This window comes from Galeopterus variegatus, unplaced genomic scaffold, assembly GCF_000696425.1.
Source record: "Galeopterus variegatus unplaced genomic scaffold, G_variegatus-3.0.2 Scaffold1773, whole genome shotgun sequence".
NCBI classification, from domain to species: domain Eukaryota; kingdom Metazoa; phylum Chordata; class Mammalia; order Dermoptera; family Cynocephalidae; genus Galeopterus; species Galeopterus variegatus.
The window spans coordinates 93,553-118,437 of record NW_007727884.1 but is presented as its reverse complement, the minus strand read 5'-3'; the positions used below and the strand labels follow the sequence as shown (position 1 = coordinate 118,437).

The following is a 24,885-nucleotide window of genomic DNA, read 5'->3' as shown; positions in this document are numbered from 1 at the left end:
AAAGGAAGAAACAGTCTTTGTACTCCTCCAATGGGAGATGTAGCTGCCAAATATTGGGTTGTTTTTTTTTTTAAGCAGTCTCTAAGTCCCTTTACTTAGGTGGCCCTTTAGTTTTCAAAAATCATTGTTTCTTAAACAGCTTGTTCTTCTCATTAATGGAATTGTATCCACAGATAAAGAGGGATTATAAAGTTTTGATGTTCCAACAAGACTTGGTAGTTGTCTGGTTGTTTTGATGGTCCCTTGGAGTTTAATATTAGTTAAGAAAATATTAATATCCTTTTTTTTTTTTTTAAACTACGCTTAGGGCTGAGTATGGGGACAAAAAATATAAGTAGAGGTTATACTTGTAGAGGTACGGGTAGCAGATTAAGGGAAACACAAGCTCCTAGTTATAATTTTCTGCTTTTAAAACCAGAGGAGTCTTGTGGTTGTATTGTAAGGACAATCACATATTCACCCATCTGTGAACTGCTTTGGGGGAGAGAGAAACTTACCTGGGGTCCCAGGTCTGCCTGTGCATATTTCTTCCCTCATTTAAAGATTAATTTGTGAACTCAACTGATTGAAAGCCGCCATTATTAAGTTCATTTATCTCAGTGTTTTGAAGGTGCTAGGTGGAGCTGACCTAGAGCATTAAAAAAATAAGCAAGTTTACTTTTTTTATTCTGTTCTTCTAAGGAAGTTGTTAAATATGATTAAATCTATCCTATAAATCTCTTTCATAAGTTGTCTTTAGAACTTCTCAGTCTCAACTCATCAACCTCATTATGAAATTATAGAAAGTTTTATTATTAATTATACCAAATCCTGATATCTTAGTTTTGTATACAAATTTTTTATAGAAAACAGCGTAGTAAAAACTTTGTTAGATGCTTTTGCTTGCATAAGGTGAATTATGAAAATTAGAATTTAGAGGGTCAAGTAAGTATTTCATTATGTTATATTTTATAGTCTATCTGTATTTCACACAGATCTGCTATAAGAATTAGGCTATGAGACATTACTTTTGAACAAGGTTTGAGAAACTGCCACCTACTTAAATACCTTCTTATTGACCCACTCTTAGCAACCAATCTTTTTGTTCCCATTACTAAAATTTTGCTAATGAAACATGTAACAGGGGCTATAGTTAAGTTTAGCATTGATAGAATCAAACATGTATATTTTAATGGTCTGCTAAAAGAGTTGTGGGTAAAACTGTAGTTTGTTCACATTGCTTTATCTTTATTTTGGAGGGATTTAAAATTTTATTTTGGTTTTTGTTATGGAAAATTTCCAGCATCAACAAAGGAAGACAGAATAATGAATGAAACCTGTTAGGGATATCGGAAAAACACCAAAGGTTTACTGTACTCTTTAATCTCAGTCACTCAACACATCTGACATCAGATGTGTAAGCAGTTCTTCAGATTTTTCTGTGGACACCAGCTGAAAAATGTGTTTTATAATTTAACTCAATTCTGACACTGCCAGGAGATAGCATCAGATTCCACAGGTTTAGGGCTCAGCCCCACAAGACTACCCCAACTTCAGATGCTAGTCTCGAGTCCAGGCTTCTGGAACTTCTGACTGACTAGTCTAGGGGTTCCCATGACCCCCTCCTCTGGTTCCATTAATTTGCTAAAGCGGCTCATAGAACTCAGGGAAACACTGTACTTAATGTTTACTCATGTATTATAAAGGATATATTACAAAGGCTACAGATGAACAGCCAGAGGAAGAGATGCATAGAGCAAGGTATGTAGGAAGGAGCGCAGAACTCCCGTGCCCTGTCCCTGGGTGCTACCCTCCAGGAACCTGTACATGTTCAGCTATCTGGAAGCTCCCCAAACCCTGTCATTTTGGGTTTTTATGAGGGCTTCAAGGCTGGCCAGTTAGCTCAGTTGGTTGGAGCATAGTGTTATATGGGTGCTTCGTTATGTAGGCATGATTGGTTAAGTCATTGGCCATTGGTGATCAACTTATCTTCAGCCCCTCTCCCCTCCCAGGATGTTGGGGAGTGGAGCTTAAAGTCCCAACCCTCTAATTATGCCTTGGTCTTTCTGGTGACTAGCCCCCATCCTGAAGCTAATCCTTTTTGGATTACATCATTTCCAATGAGAGGTCAGGTCATTCTTATTGTTGTTTGCTTTCCGATTTCCTCTGTTTTTAAAGTTTTCTCTATTTGGTTTTCAACGATTTGGCCTCTATGATGGGCCTCTTTGTGGTGTGTTTACTCTGCTTGGGGTTCATAGCTTCTTGGGTCTGCGGGTTGTTATTTTCAGAATACCAACTTGTCAAAGTTTAGGCCATTTTGTCTTTAATTTTTTTTTTTTCCTGCTCCAGTCGTTATTGCTTTTTGGGGGGAACCATAATTACAAATATTTAACTGCTTGATAATCAAGTCATAGAGGCTCTGTTCATTTTATTTTCCCAGCTTTTTGCTGTGCTTCAATGTGGATAGTTTCTGTTGATCTTTCTTTAAGCTTATTTATCAATAAATTTTTTCTTCTGTATTGTCCAGTCTGTTTTTAAGTCTGTCTAGTGATTTTTTTCCCACCTAATGTAATTTTCAGTTCTAGCATTTCCATTTGTTTTTTTTCCCTAGTCTGTATTTCTCTACCAAGATTCCCTGTCTATTCACACATTATGTCCATCTTTTTCTGCACATACTTAGTAATATTTTAATAGCTTTTTAATTTCCATTTTATTTTTTGATAATCTAACATCTACATTATTTCTGTGCTTATTTATATTGGCTATTTTTTCTTATTTATGATCATATTTTCTTGCTTCTTTACATGTCCAGTAATTTTTAATTTTGTACTGCATGTCATGGATGTAGGAGTGTTAATTTTGTTCTGGCAGGCAGTTAATTTGCTGGCAAATCATCTTGATCTTTTCAGATTTTGATTTTAAAGTTAGGGTGGGTCTAGAGGCAGAAGTTAGCAGACTTTTTCTTAAAGGGCCAGATAGTAAATATTTTACACTTATGGGCCTTCCAGTCTTTGTCTTAACTACTCACATCTGTCCTTATTGTTCAAAAGTAAACAATACATAAATGAATGGGCATGGCTGTGATCCAATGCAGCTTTGGCCTATGAGCCATGATTTGCTCACTGTTGGTCTAGGGTGTCCCTTTCTTTAGGGTTAAGTAGTCCTCTTAAGGTGTGCCCTTTTGGAAGTCTCAGTTGTATACTTGAGATGTTCAGTGAGATCTGTCCACTTTGGTTGGTCAAAATTTTTAGATTAAGTCTTCCAACACTGTCTGACCTCTGAAATATTCATGTAGTTCACAAATCTACCAAAGGTTTCTCTTCTGGGCCTTGCTAAGTCTTGTGTTGTGGATGTGCAGCTTGGTGTTCAGCCAGAGATTTAAAGGGAGCCCCTGTCCAGATTTCTAGAGCTCCTTTTCTATGAAGCTTTCCTTGGTATGTTACCCTGTCCTCACAACCCAGCAGCCTCCTCAGCTCAGATGGGTGCAGTATTCTTGGGCTCCTTCTCCTTGTGCTGTAGATCAGAAAGTGCCTTCAGACAGAAAGCCAGGGCAGCCATCTTGGATGCTTCTCTTTTCTCAGAATTCATGCTCCTGTACTGCCTGTTGTCCAGTGTCTCAAGGGAGTTGAGTTGGTTCATATATTTTGCCCATATTTATATAGTTACTTATGTTGTAAAGGTTAGTCTGATATAGTTACTCTTCCAGCCAGAAGCAGTTCTTCTGTATGGTTTTAAAATGCAATTTCCCCCCCTGTTTTATAATTAGATATGATTTTTACTGACCAATTACATTTTTGTTTGATAAAAGTTTTTGAAATGTGCATGTCAGGAAGAATACTCAGTATGCTTGTGTGTGGACATTGGGGAGATTGTGATAGCACATATTTTTTAAATTAATCAGTAATTAATTGAAGTAATAAATTAAAAATTGGGGCCGGCCCGGTGGCGCACTGCTACAGTGCGCCGCTTGGGAGTGTGGCGGCGCTCCCGCCGAGGGTTCAGATCCCACATACAGACTGGTTCCCGCTCACTGGCTGAGCGAGTTGCGGGCGCAACACCGTGGGTTGCAGTCCCGTTGCCGGTCCCGGTCCGGTGTGGGCGCGACACTGAGGGTTGCGATCCGTTGCCAGACACGAAAAAAGACACACACACACAAAAATTGACATACACTTTTACTTTTTTAAAAAGTGATATACTTAAAAAATTCAAATCACTTTAGTGAACTTTAATTCTGAAACTGGTCATTGTGTGATGGAATTGATTAGCATTCAAAGTATTTTGAACTGAAGAAGTTAGTCTAAACTTAAACTTTTTAGGTTTAGGCTTAGGTAAGGACATGAATCTAGCATTAGGACCAACATGAGGGATAGATCATTTGGAAAAAGTTGTTTTGTGAAAGGTGTTCATCTTTCATCCTGTCATTATAAGTAGTTTTGTGATTCATTTTACTGGGGCAGTAAGGAAATAAGTATATATCTGATTGTAGTGGCAGAGTTAAATTATAATTTTCTAGTTTTTTCATTAATTAGCTAGTGACTTTGGATAAGTTACTCAGTTCTCTGAGTTTAGGTAACTGAAAATGTGGTAGAAGATTAATGACAATATGATGGTTGGATATGTTTTAGAAAGAAAGGAAGGTTGAATATGGTGAACTTGAGGTTTAATAGATGTCAACATTCAGATATGCAGGAGGATTTAGCCTTTTTATGCCTCTGTTTCCTCCTCTGTGAAATGGGGATAACAGTGATTTTGAGGATTGGATGAGCAACTGAAACAAAAGTGTATAGCCCACATTAAGGTATCTATAAATGTTGTTATACTGTGAAGTAGAAGCAATTAATCAGTCCAGTATTTCGAATAGTTACAAGATATTTGCTGGGTGACAATTTATCTTGACTCAGGAGAGCAAACTTGAGGGGCTGATAAAGTAAGAATTTGCATTAGTTGCACTTGTGCATAAACACATCCCTTGAAAGGTAAAACACAGGAAAAAAGAGACTGGTTTGAATCCTGGCCCTCTGGTCTCCTAGTTCTATGACTAGTTGTTTCTTTTTTCTTCTTCCCTCCCTCCCTCACAACATTTTAAGGTAGGTACTATTATTATCCTTATTTCACAAATGAGGAAATGAGGCACAGAAAGGCTAAGTAATAACTTTCTTAGGATTACACAGTTGAAAGTGATGGATCTGGGATTTGAACCCAGGCAATTCAATTCCATGATCCATGATTGCTTTAGTTAGGAGTCTGAGCAGCTCTCTTCTTTTTTTTTTTTTTTTTTTTTTTCCTTTTTTGTCGTGTCCGGCAACGGATCGCAACCCTCAGTGTCGCGCCCGTACCGGACCAGGACCGGTGACGGAATCGCAACCCTCAGTGTTGCGCCCGCACCTCGCTCAGCCAGTGAGCGGGAACCGGTCTGTATGTGGGATCCGAACCCTCGGCGGGAAGCGCCGCCGCACTCCCAAGCGGCACACTGGAGCAGTGCGCCACCGGGCCGGCCTGCAGCTCTCTTCTTGAAGGCCCAAAAGGTAATGACCAATTCTAGATTTTTTCCTAACAGCTTTTAGAAATGCAGTACTTGTTTTGTGGTTAACTCTGGGTTGAATCCCATTTTACAATATGACTTTTTTTTTTTCTTTCTTTCTTTGGAAATTTAATATTTTTAAAATATCAATTTGAAAACTTTTCTACTTGGCCAAATACCAAGGAAATAGGAGAGATTACTATAGGAGAGATTCAGGAGTAGATAAGAATAAGGATACATTTAATTTTTGGCACAATTTTAGGTGTAGTTTGTTTTCCCTTTAATTTTGACAGTAAGTTCATGGAAAAAATAGAATTGAAAGTTAATACAAATCTTTCCATGAACTTTTTGAAGTACTCTAGTATATCCCTAGCTTGCTTTTCAAATAGACTGGCCTCTGAATTAGTGGCTTTGAAAGCTATATTGTCTAGATGAGAAAAACAAGTAGTTTGTTAAGAATGGTCTACCTTTGGGGCTGGCCCGGTGGCGCACTGCTACAGTGCGCGGCTTGGGAGTGAGGCGGCGCTCCCGCCGAGGGTTCGGATCCCACATACAGACTGGTTCCCGCTCACTGGCTGAGCAAGGTGCGGGTGCAACACTGAGGGTTGTGATCCCGTTGCCGGTCCCGGTCCGGTACGGGTGCGACACTGAGGGTTGCAATCCGTTGCCGGACACGAAAAAAGACAAAAAAAAAAAAAAAAAAAAGAATGGTCCACCTTTTATTTAGATGGAGCAGATGTGTAATTATTTGGTTCTGCTCTTTGGCCCCCAAATTTCAGTTTTATGCAAGTTTATGGTTTATTGTTCTAGCTGAAAGGAATTTTCCCTCATTTACAAATGAGAAACTAACTTATCTAAGATCACATAAAAAGTCGTCCTTAAAAAAATATGTACACATGTGTATGTACTTTATAAAAATCTTGTAAGACATTGTTGAATTACTGGTTTGTATGAGTGTCCATGGGACACATCCTGCCCATTGTTCCAGGTTATAGGAGACCCTTTTAAACACATCATGGATTTCCTTTCATCACCCCATCTAAGAATCCTTTTACGTATGACATCATGCCCAGTATAGATTTACCTAAAATTTATATGACATTGTGAAGTTAGCTCTCCTATTCATCAAGGGGAATACCCTGGGAACACAAATCCATATTTATGATAGCTACATCTCTTTGATTTTTGACTATTTTGATTAGTCTTGTCTAGCTTGCCCTTCCAAATAGAAGTCTCCAGATTTATTAGGTCCTCTCTGGTAAAGGAATACCAGTCATCCCTCAGGCTATTTCAAATTGTCTTATGCTAGAGGCCTTTCTCTAATGTTAACCACTTAAGATCTTTTGCTCAGGATCTTCCAACTGCAGGTATAAGATAACAATATATGAAGTTAATATACCAATATATATATAGTATTAGCTCTGGCTGCCATAACAAAATGCCATAGACTGGGCAGCTTAAACAATAGAAATTTATTTCTCAAAGTTCTGGAGGCTAGGAAATCTAAGATTGGGCACTGGTAAGGTAGGTTTCATTCTGAGTCCTCTTCTCTTGGCCTCTATCTCCCTGTGTACTCATATGATCTTCTTTGTGTACCTGGTGGGAGTGGCGGGTGGGGAGGAAGTGCAAGTCATCCAGTTCTCTAGTATCTCTTCTTGGAACTTACCCATTGGACAAGGACCCCCACCCTCATGACCTCATCTAACCCAACTCACCTCACAAAGGCCCCATCTTCAAATACCATCACAATCAGAATTAGGGCTTTCAACATTTGAATTTTGGAGGGACACACACATTTAGTCAACAATATATAGTGATTAAGAAAATAGGCTCTAGAGTTGAATTACCTGAGTTTCTAACTTACTAGTTGTGTATACTCGAGTGAGTGACTAAACTTCTCTGTCACTCAGTTTTTTTAAAAAAAAATTATTAAATAGAGGATATTAACACCATCACTTATAATAATAGGGTTGTAAGGAATCAAATGAATTCTTCCATGTAAAGCACTTAGAATAACAAGAAGCCCTCAACTAAGGTTAAACAAAACAAAACATATTAAGTATCTTCCTAATGATAATTAGTATTTTCAACTCTTTTTGGCATTTGGATAATGGCATATAGGACTAGTGTCTTCAAAGAACAGTATACAATGACCGTTACAATCTTTTTCTTTCAAAATAGACAACCTAGAATGTAAGAAAAAATCGATAATTCTCTAAAGTGTTCTTCCAAATTGAACATACGCCAATAACAAAAGATTAAACAAAAGTGGTTATTAATTTTATTCAAATCCGTGTTTTAAGTTTTTGGCTTGAAATAGGATGAGACAATTTACCTATCTGAAAAATGTGAGTTAAAACTTTGGATATGTTAAATGCATTATCTTGAACTCTTGACCTCAGTGTTACAAGGCTGCGCACTCGAACCAGCTGAGTAACCAGTTCGCCCTTTTTTTTTGAGAACAGTATCTTAAAGTCACTTTGGTTCGTGGAATTTCTTTAACATAAACATATTAGATTGTCCCTAGAAAAATGATACCTTCTATGGATAGCATTTAGTCAACTTTATAATATATATGATGATTTAATCTGAATTAATAGTACTGCTTTTTCTAACTTTCTATTTTGGCCTTTTCTCTGTAGGTAAAGTTTTTTGTTAACTCATTACAAACTGAACCTTTGCTTGCTCCTCTTATCTTTAGTCTCCTTCCCACCTGTCTTTATTTCTGCTGAGGTTATATTCTATTTGTTTTTCAGATGAGACCCTTTTTGCTCTTCCTGCTGCATCTGAGCCTGTGATACACTCCTCTGCAGGCAAGTTCTTTCTGCCAGCCTTTTATCCTCTGTGTTATTCTAACTTTAACTCTTTAGCTGTGTTAACTCTATACAGAGTAGTTTATATTTACTAAAAATTAGCATGGTTCCAAGAATGTTTATCTAATGAAAAAGTTGAAATTTGCATTTTATATGCTGTGTCCAAGGAAGTAATGAACAGAACCTGATTAATAATTGGAAATATGTAAGCGATTCTTGGACCTTTGATTTACAATCATGTATTTACCATTCCTTTTTTCCAAATACAGTTTACTTGCACATAGCCAAAAGGCTTTTATGTAAATGAACTATGCTATTAAATTATCCATTGCCCCTTCTCTTCTGTACTGTCAGTCAAACTCTCTTCTCATATTTCTTCTCATCCTCTAAAACTAGTTAAAAATAGCTTTTCTCGGGCCGGCCCGGTGGTGCACTAGGTAGAGTGCGGCGCTTGGGAGCGTGGCAGCGCTCCCGCCGAGGGTTCGGATCCCATATAGATACCGGTCCACTCACAGGTTGAGCACGGTGCGGGCGCGACACCGAGGGTTGCGATCCCGTTACCGGTCATGAAAAACGACAAAAAGGAAAAAAAAATAGCTTTTCTCGGGCCGGCCCGGTGGTGCACTAGGTAGAGTGCGGCGCTTGGGAGCGTGGCAGCGCTCCCGCCGAGGGTTCGGATCCCATATAGATACCGGTCCACTCACAGGTTGAGCACGGTGCGGGCGCGACACCGAGGGTTGCGATCCCGTTACCGGTCATGAAAAACGACAAAAAGGAAAAAAAAATAGCTTTTCTCAGTTGATAACACTTGAGGTTTTTCTCAAAAACTTGATTTATGTCTTTGGATAGCTTGTAATTGCCTCTTCAGCCATTTCCATGTTTTATTGACAGTAGCTTAATATATTCAGTAATGATTCAAGTCTACTCGATTATTTATTAAGTAAATGCTATTAACATTTTCGTTAACAGTAAGTCTTTACTAACACTGTTTTGAAGCTGTCATAAAACTTGCGGTAACTCTGAGAACACTGGCATTCTCTAACTTTCCTTTCTGTCCATGGTCACAGAAAAAATTATGGACTTGAAGGAGCAGCCAGGTAACACTGTTTCGGCTGGTCAAGAGGATTTCCCATCTGTCCTGCTTGAAACTGCTGCCTCTCTTCCTTCTCTATCTCCTCTCTCAGCTGCTTCTTTTAAAGAACATGAATACCTTGGTAATTTACCAGCAGTATTACGCACCAAAGGAACAAGTCAAGAAACTTCAAGTGAAGCTTTGAAAGAGTTCTCAGAGAAGGCAAAAAATCCATTTGTAGATAGAGATTTAACAGAGTTTTCAGAATTAGAATACTCAGAAATGGGATCATCATTCAGTGGCTCTCCAAAAGTGGAATCTGCAATAGAAGTAGCAAACCCTAGGGAAGAAATAATTGTGAAGAGTAAAGATGAAAAAGAAGATTTAGTTAGTAATAACATCCTTCATAGTCAACAAGAGTTACCTATAGCCCTTACTAAAGTTAAAGAAGAGGAAAAAGTTAAGTCTCCAGAAAAAACAAAGGACAGTTTTAATGAAAAGGGAGTTGCAGTAAAAGCTCCCATGAGGGAGGAATATGCAGACTTCAAACCATTTGAGCGAGTAGGGGAAGTGAAAGATACTTATAAGGAAGATAGTGATATGTTGGCTGCTGGAGGTAATATAGAGGGCAAGTTGGAAAGTAAAGTGGATAAGAAGTATTTTGCAGATAGCCTTGAGCAAACAAATCATGAAAAAGACAGTGAAAGCAGTAATGAAGATACTTTTCCCAGTACACCGGAAGACATAAAAGACAGTTCAGGGGCATATATCTCGTGTGCTCCCTTTAACCCAGCAGCAACTGAGAGCATTGCAACAAACATTTTTCCTTTGTTAGAAGATCATACTTCAGAAAATAAGACAGATGAGAAAAAAATAGAAGAAAAGAAGGCCCAAATTATAACAGAGAAGAATACCAGCCTCAAAACCTCAAATCCTTTCTTTGTAACAACACAGGATTCTGAGACAGATTATGTCACAACAGATAATTTATCAGAGGTGACTGAGGAAGTAGTGGCAAACATGCCTGAAGGTCTAACCCCAGATTTAGTACAGGAAGCATGTGAAAGTGAATTGAATGAAGCTACAGGTACAAAGATTGGCTATGAAACAAAAATGGACTTGGTTCAAACATCAGAAGCTATGCAGGAGTCACTGTACCCTGTAGCACAGCTTTGTCCATCATTTGAAGAATCTGAAGCTACTCCTTCACCAGTTTTGCCTGACATCGTTATGGAAGCACCTTTAAATTCTATAGTTCCTAGTGCTGGTGCTTCTGCAGTGCAGCCTAGCTCATCACCATTAGAAGCTCCTCCTTCAATTAATTATGAAAGCCTAAAACTCGAGCCTGAAAATCCCCCACCATATGAAGAGGCCATGAATGTATCACTAAAAAAAGTATCAGGAATAAAGGAAGAAACTAAAGAGCCTGAAAGTTTTAATGCAGCTCTTCAAGATACAGAAGCTCCTTACATATCTATTGCATGTGATTTAATTAAAGAAACAAAGCTCTCTACTGAACCAACTCCAGATTTCTCTAATTATTCAGAAATAGCAAAAGTTGGACAGCCAGTGCCTGATCATTCTGAGTTAGTTGAAGATTCCTCACCTGATTCTGAACCAGTTGACTTGTTTAGTGATGATTCAATATCTGAAGTTCCACAAAAACAAGATGAAGCTGTGATTGAAAATCTCACTGAAACTTCATTGGAGTCAATGATAGAACGTGAAAATAAGGAAAAACTCAGTAGTTTACCACTTGAAGGAGGAAAGCCATATTTGGAATCTGTTAAGCCCAATTTAGATACCACAAAAGCTACCTTATCACCTGATGAAGATTCAACATTGACCAAGAAGGAAAAAATTCCATTGCAGATGGAGGAGCTCAATACTGCAGTTTACTCAAATGATAGCTTGTTTATTTCTAAGGAAGCAAAAATAAGAGAGAGTGAAACATTTTCAGATTCATCTCCAATTGAGATTATAGATGAATATCCTACATTTCTCAGTTCTAAAACTGATTCTTCTCCTAAACTAGCTGATGAATATACTGACCTAGAAGTATCCCACAAAAATGAAATTGCTAATGTTCTGGATGGAGCTGGGTCATTGCCTTGCTCAGAATTGCCCCATGATCTTTCTTTCAAGAGCGTACAACATATTGATGAAGATAAAATCCATGTCTCAGATGAATTCTCCAAAGATAGGTCTGGTATATCAAAGGTGCCCTTACTGCCTCTGGATGTTTCTGCTTTGGCCACTCAGACAGAGATAGGCAGCGTAGTTAAACCCAAAGTTCTTGTGAAAGAAGCTGAGAAAAAACTTCCTTCTGATACAGAAAAAGAGGACAGATCACCATCTGCTATATTTTCAGCAGAGCTGAGTAAAACTTCAGGTAATCAATCCATACACTGTTTTGTGCTTTCATGCCACTTTTTGACTTACCATGGAACATTCTACTACATTTTGTGTCATTTATTATGTTTGTAGTGTCTAATACATCACATTGATAAGAATTCATTTCCATCATCTCAGTTAAAGGTTTTAGTCTTTTTCTACTCCTCTTGTACTCAGCATTCACCTTGATCTTAACTTTTCCACACAGGTATTTGTTGATCACATTTATACTGTACCATGGAACTAGAAAAAAAAATTTTTTTATAAGAATTGGCTTTAATAGCTATTTCTTTCTTTTGCTTCATTGTTTCTTGATAGCATGAAGACCAAGAGATATTAAATCAAAATATTTTCACATGTGTTTATTTTTGTTATCCCAGAAGTGATTTCATGTCTTGCTTTTAAAGAAACAACATTTTTGTGGCATGTTTCTAATATTTCAATATAGTACAGTATTTTTCTAGTGATAGGTATAAGGTGTTAGGCATATTGAGTGTAGTCATTTTGTTTAAAAGTAAGTTGAGGTATTCTATTATGAGTTCTTCTGAAAAGTACTAATTCTCATTTTATTTCTTTTGACTCTACATTTCCCAATACCTGATTTGCATAAAGTGACTTGCACATTTTTTAAATTTAGCATTTTAATATAGTTGTATTTTCTTTAAAAATATGAAGTTAGTATGGTGTATTTATTAAATGTATTTTTGTATTGGAGATGGGTAGCATGAGTGAGAGGCTGGTTTAGAGATGCTGTAATCTTACAAAGAGGAGATTGTGAGCATTCAGGCAGTGAGGTGAGCATGGAGACATAGGATTTGGTGTTTGATAGTTATGGACATGAGGGATAAAGGGATGAGTTAAAGGAACTCCAGGAACCTTAGGTTCCTGTCATATGCAGATGTATGGATGTCAGTATGAGAAACTGAGATAGGGAACACGAAAGAATAAAGTGGTTTAAGAGAAGAAGATAAATTCAGTTGTGCATATGTTGTATTGAGGTACTGTGAATATGTTGTATGAGATATTCAAGGATATTATACATACGAAGCTTTTGAGAGAGACCTTGTCTGTATGTGTATATTTGTTGTGGGCTTGGAGATAGAAATTAAAGCCACTGATAACAACTAGGGAGAACCAAAAGCAGAGAAAGATTTAAAGGTAGAAGAAATGGTCAATATTATCAAATACTAGAGAGGTTAGTTAAGGTAAGTAAGGATTGAAAGTTTGTCAGAAAGGAAGGAAGGTGTTAGCAGGACAGTGGCAAATGGTGTGAGTGCAGGGCTAAGTTGAGGAATATGAATAGGACTTGAGCAAATGGATACTAGATATTGACTACTTTTAATAAGTTTGAGAACAGGGAGAAAGAATATTAGCAGGCAGGAGGGGGAGAGTACGGGGTGGAGGGAACACATTTTTCTTCTTCTTTTTTTTAAAGATGGGAGGGAAAGCTTGATTACAGGTGCTGGTAGAGTGTCACAAGGGGATGGGATGAGCCCCCAAGTTCAGGTGGAGGAATTAGCCTCAGAGAGGAGGAAATATTCTGCTTTGATTGTAGTGAATGGAAAGGAAAATTTGGGTGTTGATACTGCTAGGGTTTTGTGGCTGAAAGTGGAGGGTATTGTTTGATGGTTTATGTTTATTTTTTAAAGCCATATGTTAAATCATTTGCTGAGAATGAACTGGAACATGCTTGGGTGGAAAAGGTCTGCTGACTATGGAAACAAAGGCATTATACATTAAGAGCTTAGTCAAGGTTGAAGGGTGGTCTCTGGTAGGGTGACTTTTCTTTAACTGTGCCAAACAGCCTGGGTGTGGATTCAGAGAAAGCAAATGGTTGTGCTGATTTAAGGTTGTGTTTTGCTAGGTGGGCTTAGTGGAAGGACAGTGAGTCAAGAGAATTGACGATAATAGCAAGAGAGTAATTTGAAGGATGTACTGTGGCATCTGAGTCGAAGGATGTAAAGAGAAGAGGTAGTTGATAGGAGAGAAGAGGGTCAGTGAATTGAAGGTCCAAATTAGGTCTAAGAACAAAGAGTAGTAGGCATAAAAATATGAATGCCAGAATGATAGAAGGTTGTGGTAAAAGTAGGAAAGAGAGAGAGCGTGTGTATGTGTACGCTGGATGTTGAATTTAGAATTTTAGAGGAATAGCAGTTCAGGTTGATTATAATGGCAAAGGTTTGGCCATGAGGCAGGGACTACAGTGGAATCGGGTGAAGGTTGCTAGAAGTAAGGTTAGGTAGACTTTGAGGCCAAGATGTTGGATTGCACTTTCACATGACATTGAAGTCACCCAGGATGATAGCAGGACTTGAGGTGGAGAGGATGTTAGGAGATTGGGACAAGAGTCTCTGGTAAAGGATAGTGAGGCAACTGGCAGGATAGTAGATAGAAGCAATAAGGAAGGATAGAGAATGACATAGCTGAATAGGCAAGACTTTTGCCCAAGGCCTCTGAGATAAAAGTCTGGAAGTGGGTTGGTCAGCAGAGGGTGAGGGTGGTACTGGTGCACCCCCCCTACTCCCTGGTAATGTAGAGTATAGGAGGAGTAGCAGCTTCCGCTTAGAAAGTTCCACAGGGAAAGCAGTATCCTCAAGGAAGAGCCAGGTTTTAGTGAGGAGAAGTCATAGCAGGAATGTTCAGTAAAGAAATTGAGGATTAGGGGAGCTGGTTCACAGTAGAGTGGAGGTTTCAAACAGCATGTTAAAATGGTTTAGGGGGTACAATAGAAAGAGTCTGAGAATCCCAGAGCAGCATGGTGATGATAGTGTGGGTGAAGATCAAGGAGAAGCAGGATGTGCAACGTTGACATGCCTGTGAAGTCAACCTGCCACCCCACCCCCCTATATACTCCCTCCCAAAACTTAGAGCCAGCAGTCCTCTATTAGATGGAGGCTCTCGGGAATTTTCAGTATTTCATGAGTCAGTTTTTTTGTGGACTGATTTTGTTAGACCTAGGACCTATAGCCTAATAGTTTAGAACTAAGAGAACAGGTGGCAGTGCCTTTGAAGTCTTCTTAGGGATGGTTGAAGAAGGTATAAGCAGTGCTTGGGTATTCTTTTTTTAGAAAATAATTATTTATGCCATTTCTCTGAGAAAATTGTTATTCATGCCTCTTTTACTCAACATTTTTTTTTTGTTTTTTTTTAGATATTGACTTATGGCAACTCTGTAGGGAATAGAGAATTATTTGGATATACCAAATACATGTGTTCTACAAAAGTCATTGGAAGGAAACCCAGTGTTGGTATCATAAAAACAGTATAGGTAACCACAGACAAATAATTACTTGAATCTTTCTAGATGTCAGTTTCCTTTTCTATAGAAGGAAGGGGGTTAGATTAGGTCCTTGGTAGGACAGACTGGTAAAGACATAGCTAAACATTGTGGTATGTTATAATGGGTACATATACTTCCCTGTCTTCCTGGAAGTGTGGGTTAAGTGTACTGAAGTCATATATACCAAAGTAGTGTAAGAGATTGGTAGAACATGAAGGGGGCTCAATTCTCAGATGGCTTAAAAATTTTATAGCATCTCTAAATATGATATACTTACCTTTTTTTTTTTTTTTAAACTTCTGGGTCTTATTACTGTAAACAGTTGTTCTTCTGTATCCATGAGGGATTGGTTCCAGGACCCCCACAGACACTAAAATCCACAGATGCTCGAGTCCCTTATACAAAATGGCATAGTATTTGTATACAACCTACACACATTCTCTCGTGTACTTTAAATCATCTCTAGATTACTTGTAATCCCTAATACAATGTAAATGCTATGTAAATAGTTATTGGTTATTGGTTTTTTTTTTTTTTTAATATTTTCTATTTGCAGTTGGCTGAATACTCAGGAGAATCTGCAGGTACCTAGGATCTACTATATACATTTAAACATGAGAAGCATTAAAATATTAAATAATAACAAAATTTTAATTTCCTTGGATCATCTGTTATCTCAATTTTTTTTCTCTTTGCAGACTTTGGTGCTTTAGTAATTTTGGATAGTAAAATTTGTCAAGTGAAAAAATGAATACTAGTCTTTTTTTCCTCTTCCTTCAATAAAGGAGTTTGTTACAAACTGTATTCTTAATATTAGAATATAAAAATGCTGATTTTTCCCAGTCCATAATTATCAACGTTCAGTACCTCCTCGTTTAGAGGCAGTTATTAATGATTTAGAGACCCAGCATGTTCTATGTATTCTACATTTAATTTTTTTTTTCCTTTTTTTTTTACTGACCGGTAACGGGATCGCAACCCTCGGTGTCGCGCCCGTACCGGGGACCAGCAACGGGATCGCAACCCTCGGTGTTGCGCCCGCACCGCGCTCAGCCAGTGAGCAGGAACCGGTCTCCACATGGGATCCGAACCCTCGGCGGGAGCGCCGCCGCACTTCCAAGCGGCGCACTCTCTAGTGCGCCACCGGGCCGGCCCCACATTTAATTTTTTTAAAATTCTATAGTCATAGATTTATGTCTTTGGTGTGTATTTTTTCATTTTTGTTTAAAATATATTATGATTATTATTGGCACTTTAATTTTTTGGTTTTCCACTCCAAAAATACAACAGCAAAGGTATAAGGTAAAATATCCTACTACTTACATAAATTTATTCTACTATATATAGGCCAAGAGGTGAAACTTCTGAAAAGAGTAGTTAAATGACAGGCAGTATTGTCGCAGAACAATTGAAATGTTTTTGTCAGATGATGCATGGAATTCTCAGTTTCACATAGGAATGAGTTTAGGGATATCAATGTGTAATGTTTGCTAGTGAGTGATCACCAGCACATGCTAAGGGAGGAGAGAGGCTACTCTCCCTTGAGATGTTAGGAATGGCTTCATAGAAGAGATGATTCTGGGCCGGCCTCGTGGCGCACTGGAGAGTGCGCCGCTTGGGAGCATGGTGGCGCTCCCGCCGAGGGTTCGGATCCCATGTGGAGACCGGTTCCCGCTCACTGGCTGAGCGCGGTGTGGGCGCAACACCGAGGGTTGCGATCTCGTTGCCGGTCCCCGGTACGGGCGTGACACCGAGGGTTGCGATCCCGTTACCGGTCAGTAAAAAAGACAAAAAGGAAAAAAAAAAAAAAGGAGATGATTCTGTGAAAGTTACAGATAGCAAATGTGAGTAAATAAGACACATAGACCTGTTAATTTATATAAATATGATAAAAGTTTTCCAGATCCTGTTATTGTGGATATTATAATCAGTATGTAACCCTTGCAATTAGGCATATAGATGGATTCGTGGACTGGCTATTTGTGACTGCAAAGAAACGTTTAGGTTTATTCAGAACTAAACTGAAAAATCTATCTATGCTAGAGAGGGCTTATGATAATTAGTTGCTAAATTATATGATTAGAATTAAGCAGAATTTTTTTAAAAACCATGGTATTATTTAGGGTTTTGTTTTGTTTTAATGCTAATTGCTTTAGGCTAACTTTATTGGAAGTTATAGATATATTGGAAGTTTATATATATATTGGAAATAACTTCCAACTTTAAAAAAAGTTGAAAAAATAAAAATAGTACAAAGAATGTCTTATTCCCTTCATCTAAATTTACCTATTAACATTTTACCCCATTTGCTTTATCATTTGTGATATCTCTTTCTATAGATAATTGGATATTAACACATAAATACATCTTTGTTTTTCCTGAACCATTTGAGAATAAGTTATTTACATTCTGGCTTTTTACCACTAAATACTTCAAGTAGGGATGTTCTCTTTTATAACCTCAGTATGGCTATTAGCTTCATAAATTTACATTGATATAATACTTTTCTCTAGTGTACCATCTGTATTCCAGTTTCGTTAGTTAACCTAATACTGTAATGTCCTTTATAGCATATTTTCTCTCTCCAGTACAAGATCCAGGCTAGGGCCAAGTAGTGCATTTAGTTGTCATGTTTCTTTTGGTTCCTTTAATCTCGAACATTTTCAATCTTTATCTCTTATGACATTAACATTGTTGAAGAACACGGGCCATCCTCTTCCCCCATTTTAATAGAACATTCCTTGTTTTTAATTTGTCCAATGTTTCATAGTGGTTAGATTGAGTTAGTGGCTGGCTGATGTAGAGATCTGAGCCCTTGACCTTGCATGCTCTGATCTAGTGAACTATCTGGCCAGCCCAAATTGAGGCTATGGATTCATGGTCAAAATACTGTGTAGATGATGTATTGTCCCTCTCCTGGTATCACATCTGTAGGTACCTGCTATTTTTTCCTCCCTTAGAACTAATTAGCAGTCTGAAGGGTGACAACTTCAAAACTATGTATCACATCACAATCTGTCTCCCTAGATTTAATTTCTATTGATGATTCTTGCTTGACCCAATGTTTACTATGGTGCTTGCAAAATGATGATTTTTCAATACCAACATAAGACTATGTAAATATCGTACTATTCCTCATCACAGTCTGCCTCCCTAGATTTAGTTTCCATTGATGATTCTTGCTTGATCCAGTCTTTACCATAGTGCTTGCAAAATGATGATTATTCAGTACCACATTCCAACATTTTTCACTTGACCCTCAGCATTCTACTGTAATCAAGAGCCCTTTTCTGTTAGTGAATTAATTAGGTAATTATCAGTATGGATCATGAATTTCTGTTTTTCCCCCAATGGTTTATAATTTATTACTGAACTTAATTGTTTTGATGGTAAATTGTCCTAGATTTGGAGGGCTCCTTCAAGTTGTCTCAGGGACATGCAGCTGTCTTTTTGGGGGGGTTGGGAGGACAGCACTCCTTACTAGCGGAACAAAATGTTGTAGATTTATCTTATGCCTACTCTGCCCCGTTCTTGGAATGCGCCACTTCTCCGAGGATCTCTGATTCCTTTTAGTGTAGAATGAGAGATCGTTTTCATAATAGTGAAGAATTAAAGATCAAGAGCTGGATGTTAGCTGTGTTCATTGCTACTGTGGGAATCCTGCCATTTACCCCTTTCAGTGGGCAGATCTAGGAAATGCTTAAATACGTACATACAAATAAATATAAGCACATACACATACGTATTTTGGAAATGATGAGTTCAGATACCTCCAATTCAAATCTGTTCCCACAGGTTGTCTGTCCTCATTTCATATTTGCCTTTTGTATAGTGAGAACCTTGGTTCCTAACATCACCAATAGATTTACTTATCTGTTTAATCCTTTAATACATCTAGAATAGTTTTAGAATGCTTTTCTTATATCAGTATAATAAGCTTGATAAACTTGATAAGGATTTGTTTGCAAATCCCCACCCCCCAAACCTGCTCAAGATTAAATGTATGTAGTCAAATACTTTGCTTGCAAGTTACTTGCATTAGTTCTTTTTCTTGTTCTTCCTCTTCAGTGTAGTTATAATATTCATTTGAAATAGTTAGGTTCATTAGTTTGTTTGCTTTCAGTTTTAGATTCCCATTTAGGAGATGTTTTTAATTGGGAATTTTAAAAGGCTGAGAAAAGATGAATTCTTCTCATTTTACCTGGAAAGGGAAGACTACTATTTATGGAAAATCTTCTAAGTACTGAGCCCTTTCACACATATTTATTTCATTTAGTATTTACCATAATCTGAAAGAAGGATCCATTTTATAGATGACAAAACCCAAGTCTAAATAACTTTTCCATGGTTACCTAGCAAATTTATAAAAAGCACAGTACTTTTGAGATTTTACTGTGTTCCAGACGTTGGGTTAACTTATTTCTGTTAGTTGTTATCCAATTCTGCAAGGGTGATCTTACTTCCAATGGGTGAAGGACTTTGATTCCAACACAGGTTTGTCGTCTTCTCGATTATTTCCCCATTTTGGAATGAGCAGTTACTGTCCTAATTTTAGCAGACAACCAAGGAGCTGCTGTTTTTATCACATACCTGTTTGTGTATGTGTAGGAATATCAGAACTAGGGTGACATTCTGTCGCTACCATGTGGAGACTCAATAGCCCCATTGTGGTGCCAAACTGCTGTTTATGTTGTTGGTTGGCTATTGGTAGAGAAAGGTGCTAATGTCTCTCATCCAAACCACTGAGATCTTGACTTAATGATGGTGATTCCTTAATATATGTTTGTTGGCTTGGTTTGTCACAATATGCAGAATATTTTCAGTTTGTTATCAGAATATAGATGGTGTCTTGCTGACCTGTTAGAACTATTGGGAAGTAAGGTGTAAACTAACCAAAAATTGATTACTTATTTGTTATACTATGTGACATCCAGGATTAACAAGTAGTATTGCCATAATAAAAGAACTTGTAAGGGTCCATTTATGTAGGTAAAGAATTCAGTATTATGCTTTGCAAATTTATATACTTATGTGCGTTTATGAATAAGTGATTTCTTTTGACAGTTTTATGACTTAAAACATTTTTCTTATATTAATTTTCAAAGTTTATTATATAGCCTTTGAGCTTTCCCACTAAAGTATTGTATATATTAAGGTCTAATATTTTGGTTAAATTATATTTTTAGTGAGCAAATATATTTAATACTTTTTAATAGTTATTAGTTGGACTTTGATTATGACAGTGAGCAGTTAATCTGAAAAAAGTAAGAATTTTAAGTATTCTGAAAAATGAAAATGTTTAACAAATTGAATAGAAATATCATTAACTGGAAGGCTATTAGTACATGTACAATGTAGCTAAATTAGAACCTGACTATTGTTAATAAAAGGAATCAATTATATGTGACGTTGTTATATTAGTGAGGATTTATTTGGTGCTTACTATGGGCCTAATACAGATAGAAAATAAATATGTACCATAAAAGATAGATGTCACTAAATATAATATGGCTGAAAGAACTTCGTTTTGAGTATTTTATAGACCTGAGTTCTAATCCTGGCTTTTTCACTGAATTGGCTGTATGACCTTGGGCAAATGTTTTAATCTATTTGACCTTCAAAATTTTAGTAGTAAGAATTTCTCTCAAGGACCTGCTAATCATGAGTGAAGACAAGGCAATGGTTTATAAAGCAATCTGAAGTAATATATGCTCATTGTACAAATTTGAGAAATACAGAAAAGCATTGAGATGGAAAATGTGTAATCATATTGCTCAGACATAATCATTTTTAATATTTTAAAATATTTTCTTCTCATCTATTTTCAGTGTATATGTGTACTTTATGAGTGTAATAAGTAAGCATTTTATGAAATTGGGATCATACTGTATATAGTTTATAAGCTTTTGAAAAAAATTTGGCAGTATCTTATATAGTGCAAACATTTCCGTGTCTTTAAAAAATCATGCACCAGAAGAATATTTAATGGTTAGTGTTCCTTAGTATGGATATATTATAATTTAACCAGTCACTGCTGTTGTTTGGATTCTGAGATTGTTCCTAACTTTTTTATTTATAAATAATGTTATTAACCTCTTCATATTTAAATACGTCTTACATATCTCATTTATTCTTTTCCATAAATTTCTAGAAATAAAAACCTGGGTCAGTGGGTATGAACATTTTTAAGAATTTTGACAAAAGTAGGCCACCAGAAAAATTGTACTAATTTTTACCCCTGTAACAAAAGAAAACACCCAAATATTATACCAACAATTGATAATATTTATTTTTTTGGATAAATAACATTTCCACATTATACAAAATACAAAAACTACAATGACTCTTTTTCTCATTCTCTTCCTCTCTGTTGCCTAGCCACCTAGTGCTCCTTCCCAGAGTCACCAGCTATGACTTATTCCTTGTCTATCCTTCCAGACATTCTTCTGTACTTGGTATTTTTAACAAACCTTTACCAAACCTTTGCTAGATGAAAGTGGTATCTTGCTGTTTTGATCTTTGATTATTAGTGAATGTGAACATGTTCCAATATATTTATTGGCTATTTGTATTTTGTGATTTGTTTGTTCATACCCTTTGCTCATTGTAAAACTTAGGTGTTCATTTTTTTTTCTGATTTATGTGAGTTCTTTGGATATAAATTCTCGTACTACAGTTTGCCAAAATATTTTCGTTTTACTTTACATTTTTTTTTTCCCTTTTTGTCTTTTTTCATGACCGGTAACGGGATCGCAACCCTCGGTGTCACGCCTGCACTGCACTCAACCAGTGAGTGGACAGGTCTCTATATGGGATCTGAACCCTCGGCGGGAGTGCAGCGCGCTCCCAAGCGCCGCACTCTACTGAGTGCGCCACCGGGCTGGCCCTTACTTTACATTTTAGTGAACATTTTCAGTTTCCACAAAAGAAAATCTATACCTTTTAATTTACTTATTTATAGTTTTATTTTTATGTTGTATTTTAAATTGAGTTTGGATTTTAGTCAGAGATCATTTTATCCCACATGCCTTTCTGGTGGTGGACTTGTATTCCTATTCCCCTTGTACTCTGATCTAGTTCCTTAGTGCCAACCAACAATGCCATGTAAGAGCCAGAAAATCGAGAACACAGTCTTTGCCAGATTGCCTACGTTGGATTGGGCAACCAACTGTAGACTGTGAGTGTTAGTGCCATCTAGCGTTGTTCATAGAAACCAGGTCTATGGAATGCTCTATAATCGACCATATAATAAATTCAGTTGGACAGAGAAATTTAGTGAGTGGTAGATTCACACTAACAAGTGACTTTAAAAATGATTTTATAAACAATTTTGAATATTGACATAGTGTACTGAATCAAACAAATGCTTGAATGATGCTATTAGAAACATGAAATAACCTTAAAGAGTTCCCACCAAACCATTGCGCTTTAATGAAAACAAAAGTTTTAAAAGATCTGTTCAGAGCCTAATGACTATTAATTTTTCAATTCTGGATTTTAAAATGCTTTGGATCTTTAGGAATATCTGTGTATCTATTTTAGATTATCATATAAGAAAGTCAGCATTTATTTAGTTCTCATTGAATAGTATCACTTTTAATTTTTTTATGGATTTAAGTATTCATTTTTAGCAGCTTTTGTGAAATTGCTGATGACTTTAAAATGCTGCTTTTTTTTTTTAAACCATTTTAACTTGTATTGTCATTTATTTTCTAGACTAAAGCTTTCTGCATTTGAGATTCAGTTCAGTAGTTAATGTTGAAGTGCTGTACTTTAGTCCATAGAGGGCATTATATTACAGCATATGGTAGGGTTTTTAATTGTTTAATATCTTTCAGTAATGAACATGTTTAATTTCATACCTTCATGTAGCTAAGAATAATTAAATTTTGAAATAAGTTTAAGCCTACTAAATAAGTTTAAAATTTGTAGCTATAATTATTTCTTTCTTTTTTTTTTTAAATCATGTTCTTTGTGGCTGGAAAGTAGAAATAATTATTTTACTTTATTTATTTTTGGTGGCTGGCTGGTAATGGGATCTGAACCCTTTTGACCTTGGTGACAGAAATACTTATTTTAGCTATCAAGAACAGTATGCCAGCATTCTCTAACTTAGAAAGAAGCACTTTCAATCCAAATGATTGCTTCTTTCCCACCTTACTTCCCTTGCAACTCTAAATGTTGTAAAGAAAAGCAGAGTAAAACCTTGAGTTTTTCTTGGGTTCAGAAGTAGAGGAAAGAAAGAAATGGAAAAGGAAGAACATCGGCAGAGCTGGCTGTGGTGGACTTGCTGCCTAATTCTAAAATACAGTACTCTACTATTTGAAATCCTACCAAGTAGGTATAAGCCAAAAAATACATACACACACTATTTCTGAGAGGGTTATGGAAGAGGTTTTTTGTCTGGTAGGAATTGATTTAATCCTATAATTTTCCTACTTTTGAGGTAAGTGTACAAAGAAAATGAGAGCTTTGATTTAGGATGTGAGAAGAGAAATGGAATGTAGGTAATTTTGTTACCTTTGGAAAGGAGTTAGGGAGGTTTTCATCATGCTTGGGAGAAGGGTGTAATGGGAATATGGACATTGAGGAGAGGGAAGTTGCCAAATATGAACTTTGAACAGTTTATTTCAAAAGTTCTGTGTACAGTTGATTTTGAGTTCGGGAAAAGGACACTTCTCCCCCTCTCCTCCTATCCTCTCTCTTCCACACGCATGCAATATGCAGCAGGGCTTAGGATTCAGGCAATACTTTTATTTACTTGCATTATAAATAATGCAAGTAAAAATAAAGTCTCCCCCTTTAGGAGACTTTATTTTTAAAGGAAAATAGATTCCTGTCTCAAATAATCAAAGTGCCGTTTTGCAAGTTGAGACTTTTCTGCTCTATTTGAAAATTGTCCTTGGAAGAAGTTTTCATTTTTTTAAACAAAATGTTAAGTATTTAAAGAAAAAATGAGTAAAGATAAGTTTTTAACAGATTTATGTCCTTTATTTGACCCATTAGGTTGGGGTTCAGTGTGTAATAGCACCCATAAACTATGCATATGTAAATTTCCTCAGCTGGAAAATAGAACTGTACAGCAAGCACAATAATTTGTGTGTTGTGGGGGAGCAGTTCTGTTTAGAAAGGTATTAGGTTATTGCCTAGAATTGAACGATTTAATATATGAGCTTTCTTCGGTGTGTCTTATGTATCTTTCTCCCTTGTAGTTTGACTGTTATTGTTAGCATGATAATAGTAAATAGCTAGCACTTCCATAGTGCTTACTTTTTTGTCAGGCTGTGTGTTAAAGCCTTTCACATACACTAACTCATATGATCCTCACAATAAACATAGCCCATAGGGCTTTTCATTTTTAACAAATTTGTCAAATTTGTTTTTCAAATTTAAGCACTTTTTTGATTGGCTTACCAAACTTAAAACAACTGTAGTTGAAAAACTTTTTAAGAAAGAAATGGGTGAAATATCAATTGATTTCCATGAGAAAGTTTTCCCTGCACACTTAGTATCCTAAATTGCAAAGCAACATTAAAGAATTAGATGTCACTATGTAGAGTGGACATGCTTAACTGCTTCAGGGATCCTGTTTTGACTTTTTAATCTGCTAGGGACGCTATTGAGTATGTTTAGTATTGAGAGGAGTGGGTATGTATTATTACATATTCTTGCCACTCACACTTTTTTTTAAAAAAGATTGTTAAACCAAATCAAGTACCACAGAAGATAACGAATGGTATAAATCTAAATGCCATTATCTCAAGAAATTTCTTTTTTTTCCTATTTAGTGTAGTAATCTGACTTGAAGATAGTGTTTTTGGGGCTG

General features: G+C 36.7%; 1 protein-coding gene across 2 annotated transcripts in view; it reads left to right on the top strand.

The window, feature by feature from the left end:
* The window catches only part of RTN4 (reticulon 4), an 85,296-nt gene that overhangs the window by 22,546 nt on the left and 37,865 nt on the right, over nt 1-24,885 (top strand). Inside the window, exons 2-3 of one of the 2 annotated variants that reach the window (XM_008578835.1) lie at nt 8,257-8,313; nt 9,381-11,777. In XM_008578835.1, coding sequence (XP_008577057.1) covers nt 8,257-8,313; nt 9,381-11,777 — 2,454 coding nt within the window. The remainder of the gene's footprint in view (nt 1-8,256; nt 8,314-9,380; nt 11,778-24,885) is intronic. The other variant, XM_008578837.1, reaches the window with a different exon arrangement.